The following is a 7,046-nucleotide window of genomic DNA, read 5'->3' on the forward strand; positions in this document are numbered from 1 at the left end:
ATGGGAACTAGTAGGAGACCATGAGTGGTAAAGGCCAAGGGGGAATTTGGCCAGGAGTGGAGTTACACCACTACTCCTCTCAAGAAACTCCCTGGGATTTTCAAGCACCACAGAGTCAGGACATCAGTTTTTCCCATGTCCTATGAACGACAGCACCTTTTTACAGTATAGTGTCCCCGTCCCTATTACTAGGGCATTAGGATCCACACAGCCCACAGGGTGAGCACCCCCTGCTGGCCCCACTAACACCTCTTCCAGCAGCAACCTCAGCTTGTCCCAGGAGGCTCCCCTCCAGGTACTGGCCAGGCTCCCACCTGCTGAGCTCCAGTGGGGCTGCCAGCCGTGAGTTGCTGGGTGATACAGCTGCTGGCAAGAAGAAGGAACTCTCACTGTGGCACGAGAGTGAACGTTAAAACAAAGCAGGGCTTTACCGGATAAGAAGTGAAGCAACTTCTCAATTGAATCCTAATTAAAAGGGTGGAATAAAATCCAGGGGGTGTGTGGGTAACCTGTGTTCAGTGCAACCATAGAGCACCCAAGTGCTCCAAACCCTACAGGATTAACACCACTTTCTGCATCACACGCATCTTATTAATGATTCATTTAAGGTTGGATGATGCAATGATTAAGCATAGCTGGGTTTCTTCCCATCTTTTAAACCTTCACGAAGACAAAACCATATATTTCAGGTACATATAGATAATTAATCACATATTGACTCCCAGCTAAATATAGAATTGGTTAAAACTGATCAGTGTTCAAAACAAATCAAAATTGTCATTCAGACCATTAAAAACATATCCTCAAGGAAGAGGATGAGGCAAAAATAGTTGAGTTTTTTTACTTGGCAGATTCTCCGCGTTTGAAATACAGTACTTGATTACCCACCAAGTCACGAAAGTCAGCCTGTGCAGCAGGAACTTCCCGGACGATTTCAAATGACTGTGGTACAACTTATCAGTTTTCCCAGAAAGTGCCCTTTACCCTTAATGTCACCGAGAGATGGACAGTTCAAGTGAAAACACTGGCATGAGATCCAGGACTGCACGGATTTTGTGCTTGGCACGTACAGGAGTTGTTCATTTCGGCCAATCTGCCCCGGCACCACGCAGAGATAGGCAGCTCGTCCAAACATCTCAGTGCATCGCCTGCCAGCTGAGGTGGCACATGATCTATAAAGTCTGTAGCAAAGTCTCACGCTCTCCGCCGCTGCCCGATGAGCAGACGCCCGCAGTGCGTTAATGAAGTGCAGTTCCGCTGGGTCTGGGGTGGGTTCTGACTTCAAGTGGCAGGGAGGGAGGACGGACGTTCTGGTCCAAATCGGCGACCCCCCCCCCCGACTTGGCCCCTGTGTCCCTGGCCCGGCGGCTACACCGGCTTCTTACAGCGCCGTCCCGCCCAGCCCTGGTAGCACCGGCACACGAACCCGGCCTCCATCTGCTCCGCGTCGCGCCGGCCCGGCCGCCCGCGCACGCTGTAGAGCCGCCCGCGCGGGCCCGGCTCCGACGCCACCGTCCAGCTGGAGGGGTCCAGGTGCAGGAAGGCCCCGGAGCCGCTGTCCCTGCGCTGGCAGCGCCCCCGGCCCGAGCACAGGAGCTGGCTGCACAGGGTGGCGGCAGCGGTCACGTTGACCAGGTAGCCCCCCAGCGTCGCGTCCACGTACCTCTTCATCTCCTCGCACACCGCCTGGGGCGAGGGAGAGGGGGAGACGGAGACGCGTCAGTACCACGCCTTTACCTCTCCCCCAGTGGCACAATAAAGGCCTGAAAGCCCAGCAGGCCGGGGGAGCTCGGCTGCTTGGTTTCTCAAGACCGCGCACCCTCTGCATTCAAACAGGAAGTCGGCGCGACATGTCGCCACACTCCCCCCTTAACTTGCACCTTGAGAGGTGTGAAACAGACATCGCCGAGAGCCAGCAGCCGAGGCAGCAGGGCCGGCAATGTGGTGTGTGCTGGGGTTATTTTGCAAACCGGCACGGTTCGGCCTCAGCACAGGCTGTCTGGAAGCCTGCCCTTGTCCTTGGAAAAGCCACACTGGCTGCCACACCACACATCTGTCCTGAAGGGGGGGGGGGGGGAGCAGCTCAGGCTGTCCTGTTCAGAAGTCCCAGCAACAGTTCATGCTGTGTTCACTGTTACTCAGTACAGCACGGCTTGGAGGAGAACAGGGCATCACTACAGCTGTTGCCTGAACTCAATATCAGTACCTGTGCAGACAGGAAAACGTTTTTTTTAAACTTTGCTTACCCTGTTTAATCTTAGGACAGCACAACGGTGCCTGATGACTGATGGTCAGCATTGCTGCCTATCAGTGCTGGGGCCATGGCTTCAAGTCCAGACCTGGGGTGCTGTCTGTGTGGAGTTTGCATGGTCTATCCATGATCGTGTGGGTCTCCTCCCACAGTCCAAACACATGCTGGTGGGTTAACTGGCTTCTGGGAAAACTGGCCCTGGTGCGAGTGTCTGTGTGTGTCCTGCAATGGACAGGTGCTCTGTCCAGGGTGTACCCTGCCTTGCGCCCACTGGTTGCCAGGATACACACCAGCTCCCCCACAGCCCTTTATTGGATGAAGTGGTTAGAAAAAGGAAGGATGTTGCGTGTTAAAACAATAGCTGACATACTAATGTGATGCACCTAAATTCCCAGCCAGCTGTGTGCCACCACCTGGGGGAATCGGGCTCGAACCCGCAACCACAGAGCTCAGTCGGCAGCTGTACTGGAGGAGCCAAACGGGAGGCTCCTCAGGGAGGACACGTACCTGAGATTTTGCGTAAGTCGCATCCCCCCAAAGCACCACTCCTGCCGCCCCCAGGGCGGCGCTCTCCCCAATGGTGTGGGCCAGGTCCTCCTGCCCAACACAAACCGGAACAAGGATAATGGTCAGCTCCCTTTTCTTAAAAAAAAAAAAACACTCTCAGAACCGAACACCTGCAGCCCATCTCTGGTTTATGCAGAGCCGCCATTTCCGTTTTTACTAAATGGAGTTTGTAACAGAAGGGAGGGAGTTCTGATCCTGATCTCAAACAGGCACGCCCGCCTCTGCGTATAAAGTCTCCCGCCCAGGACTTCCCTTCCTGTGCCTCTCTCGTATCCACCACATCTACACCCTTGCATTTCTCTGCATCCTCCTCCCCCCCTCACCTTCAGTAGAACCTATCCGAGCTCCTGGAGTGCTCTCATCTTTTTAGAACTCCCACTTCTCAAAACCTTTGCCATCACTGACCAGGCTGCATGCAAGTGATCACATTACCCCTGTCCTGGAGTCCCTGCGCTGGCTTCCCATCAGGTTTCATGTTGACTTCAAAATCCTCATGCTGACCTATAAGGCTCTACATGGCTTTGGCACCTCAGTTCCAGTCTGACTTGCTATCTTCCTCCTTCCCCTCCTCGCAGCCTCCTTTCGTCTGACTCTGTTCTCCTACCCTGTCCACCAAGCTCTTTGGCATTCTGTGTGTGACGGGGCCTTTTGGTCTCAGCTGTTTTCACCCAAGACTCCCATATCAGCAAGGGGAGAACACGGGACCTGTGGGGGGGGCCCCCTCAGACATGCCCACCTGTTAAAAGCCACCCGTTGTGTGACACCCTGCGGGCACCACGGCGCCCCCCCAGGGGGGAAGATGGGCAAGCCTCTGTTCTGCAGGGGTGGCAGGCACACCCTGGCCGGCTAGTGCCCACCCTACCCCAGCAGCCCACCCCCCCGCTGTCCGAGAGCCGCTGCTCGGGCAGACCTGCTCGGAGTCGGACAGCGCCACCGGCCCTCGCTGCTCCCAGGACCACCGTGAACACCGGTACCTGTGAAAGGAACTCCATGGAGTAGGTGTAGGCGATGCGGGCGTAGGGCAGCACGGGGGGGGTAACCCGCCCAACCTGCCCTGCCACCCTCATGGCCTCCAGGACGCGGTAGTGGGTGAAGCGGAGGATGGCGTCCCCCCTGCCGCGCAGCGCCAGGTCCAGGTAGATATCCGGGAAGAGGGCTGAGCTGGCGTTCCAGAGCCAGGCCAGCTGGTCGTTCCTGCGCATCTCCAGCTGCAGGCACTCGCCGCTGTAGTTGGCCGTGGAGTTCTTGTACTGGTAGTTGTAGCAGGCGGGGAAGCCGTAGAAGCCCCACAGGCCCCCCGGCCTCATGGCGCGGCCCAGCCGCAGGGTGCCCTCCATGAAGGCCCGGCCGGCCCCCTGGAAGGCCTTCTGGGCCTCGCTCTCCACCCGGCTGGGCGCCCAGTCGGGGTGCGCCTGCCTCACCAGCGCCCGGGAGGCCTCCCAGTACACCTGCTTCGTGTCCCAGTTGCGCGCCCAGAGCGGCCGCCAGCTCTCCCAGTCCACCACAGCCAGGCCCCGGAAGCCGCGGCGCGGGATGTCCGCCGCGATGTCGGCGCCGGCGGCCTGCAGGTGAGCCGGCAGGCTGGCGTTCTGGGGCACCCCTCCGTTGACCGCCTCCCCGCGGGTGGTGTAGTGGGGGTAGCGGCCCAGCTTGCCCTCGTAGAAGATGGTGATGTTGTCGCCCATGAAGCTCTGGTTCTGGTTCAGCACGATGTTGAAGAGGCTGAGGTCCAGGTCCACGCCGTACTTGCTCATGCAGGGCTCGGTCGGCGCGTTCCACACTGTCAGGAAGGGCACGTCGGGCAGCAGGGGCACGGGCGTCTGACGGACACCCACGGCGCCCCCTAGTGCCCAGAGGCTGAGGAGCGCCAAGGCGGACAGCATTGCTGCTGTGAGCGTGTGGTTCACAGGGGCAGCGTCTCAGAAACACATCACAGTGCCAGCATGAGCCAGACTAAAGTTCGTCTGGCACCTATACTAGGCACGAGAGAAGACACGTTCCCGCCTTCCCTGAAGAAAAAGCACAAGATGCACCACAGTGAGAAATTAAAAACCATATTGGGTGAATTACCTGTCTTAATAAGCCATATTTCCCTCCCAATATCACACAAACTGCTTTAATTACCTAAGACAACAATTCTGTTGAAGACTAATCACGGCACGCAGCTCAACACGTTTCACAGGACAGAACTACAGAGAATCTGTGAAATATGAAAGGCATCCAGGGATTGAGATTCAGATGATTTCTCAAGAGCTTCCTAAAATACCAGAATTTCGCCACAAGAAGAACAATGACTCATTTGTCACAATGCAAGGTTCAAGTGTACAGGATTGGAGAACAGCTGTTTTTTTTTTTTTGCTCACAACTGACTCGCAATCTAATAATTATTGCGTTATTTAAATACAAGTTTTTGTATAACATCTGGACGCAGGCGTGTTTTATCTTGTACAGAGATGCAGCTTCAAGCAAATAACAGGAGTAAATCGTTTATGCAGTTTCCGACTGGTAACGAAAGAAACTATTTAGAGTTTACTGTATTTACGGTATTTTCTCATCTGTACTATACACCATCATCAGCAATATGCGGCCACAAATACTTCGACACTCCAGACTTACACAGTTATAGATCTGGAATATTACGCCCATAATTTCCGTTCCGGATCGTCTGGTTTCCTGCAGGGCGAACCGCGCTAGCTAAAAGTTTATTATAAAGCCGAAAGCTTTTTGAAAGGAATGCGAGTGAGGAAGACCTAAAGGGGAGATTCATCACCATCCCTATCCCGATCTGTTTTGCTTATCATTGTCTTTTTCCGTGGTCTCCATCGATTGAGAGAGAGAGAGAGAGATAGAGAGAGAGGGGGAGGAAAAAACAAAACACAAATGCAGAATGTATCGCAACGCCTGTGTTTAACCCTCAAAGCGTGACAAAGACCCACGCAGCTTTCTAAACAACGAGACGCAAATACTCACCTTGGGGAAAGCACACTGGCACAGGCAACCGGTTTAGCTTCGGGCAGGTCTTCTGCAGTGCCCGACTAGCAAGCAGAACAGAGCAGAGCTCAGACTAACCAGCTTCACGCCTGTCTTATGACTGGCGCCCCTTCGCCTTACCCAACCAGCTTGTTATAGTCATCTCTCCAAACTGGCGAGGAACTCGGTTTCCCACACTGACCAATCAGAGCAGGAGAGAGGCGTGGTCGCGGGGGGAGGGGGCGGAGTCGGTACATTTCTGCAATGGGTGCAGAACAGTGCAGCAAAGACATACTGGAAACTGGCGTTAAGAAAGTTTCCTCGTCAGCCGCGCAAGACGCTTCCTGTACGTTATTACAGTTGTTTGGAGGCAACTGTACTGCGAGCACAGCACGTTAGCGCCCTGCAGATTGTTTCCTGAAGAAAAAAGACCAGGTACTGTATGGTACAGTATGTTATAGTACAGTAACTAAAATATAATATTTTTATAGATGCCTCGTTTGCCCTGTTTCTTTCAGAAACTATTAAATGAGAATGTAAAGATGAGGTCGATAGGGATGTTTACAGTGAGTCATTAAGTGAAACTTGGAAATTGTTTGGCGAAAATATACAAACAGCAATATTGTACTACTTCATTAATTGGATTTACTGCGCATACAGATGTCCCTAACAGAGGATCCCAGAGCGGCCATTCTGTACCAGCGGCCCCACCTGGGAGATGCACAGAGGTCATTCTGCACCAGCGGCCCCACCTGGGAGACGCACAGAGGCCATTCTGCACCAGCAGGTCCTTCTGGAAGACGCACAGCAGCCATTCTGCACCAGCAGGTCCTCCTGGGAGACGCACAGAGGACATTCTGCACCAGCGGCCCCACCTGGGAGACGCACAGAGGCCATTCTGCACCAGCAGGTCCTCCTGGGAGACGCACAGTGGCCATTCTGCACCAGCAGGTCCTTCTGGAAGACGCACAGCGGCCATTCTGCACCAGCAGGTCCTCCTGGGAGACACACAGAGGCCATTCTGCACCAGCGGCCCAAAGTGGGATATACCCGGGATACTTAAAAGCCTATTATTGCATACAGTGCCCTGAATATTTAATGACAAAGTGATCAGGGTTAGAGTTAGAGTTACCAGCACCTCCACCAGCTCCACAATCACCATACTGGGCCATCTGTTTGGAAAATCTCTTCCTACGACTGGTAGTCATAATAGCAGAAGAAAATACAGTACAAGTAATAAAGTATTCTAGTCAGTTAA

At 54.2% G+C, this 7,046-nt stretch overlaps 1 protein-coding gene across 6 annotated transcripts; it reads right to left on the reverse strand.

Moving 5' to 3' along the window:
• Positions 1-569: 569 nt before the first annotated feature.
• Positions 570-6,621, reverse strand: hyal1 (hyaluronidase 1). 6 transcript variants are annotated; one of them, XM_088915992.1, is made up of 4 exons: positions 6,541-6,621; positions 3,793-4,827; positions 2,759-2,893; positions 570-1,686 (listed from the first exon to the last, which is right to left on the reverse strand). In XM_088915992.1, exons 2-4 carry the CDS (start codon positions 4,699-4,701, stop codon positions 1,369-1,371), a joined length of 1,362 nt encoding a protein of 453 aa, XP_088772118.1. In that variant the 5' UTR covers positions 4,702-4,827; positions 6,541-6,621; the 3' UTR covers positions 570-1,368. The 6 variants fall into 6 exon arrangements, with proteins under 6 accessions (XP_088772118.1, XP_088772120.1, XP_088772116.1 ...); XM_088915994.1 differs by lacking the exon at positions 6,541-6,621 and adding an exon at positions 5,789-5,946 and having other exon boundaries at positions 2,759-2,848; XM_088915990.1 differs by lacking the exon at positions 6,541-6,621 and adding an exon at positions 5,789-5,945.
• Positions 6,622-7,046: the final 425 nt, after the last annotated feature.

This window comes from Atractosteus spatula, chromosome 5, assembly GCF_055471065.1.
Source record: "Atractosteus spatula isolate fAtrSpa1 chromosome 5, fAtrSpa1.hap1, whole genome shotgun sequence".
NCBI lineage: Eukaryota > Metazoa > Chordata > Actinopteri > Semionotiformes > Lepisosteidae > Atractosteus > Atractosteus spatula.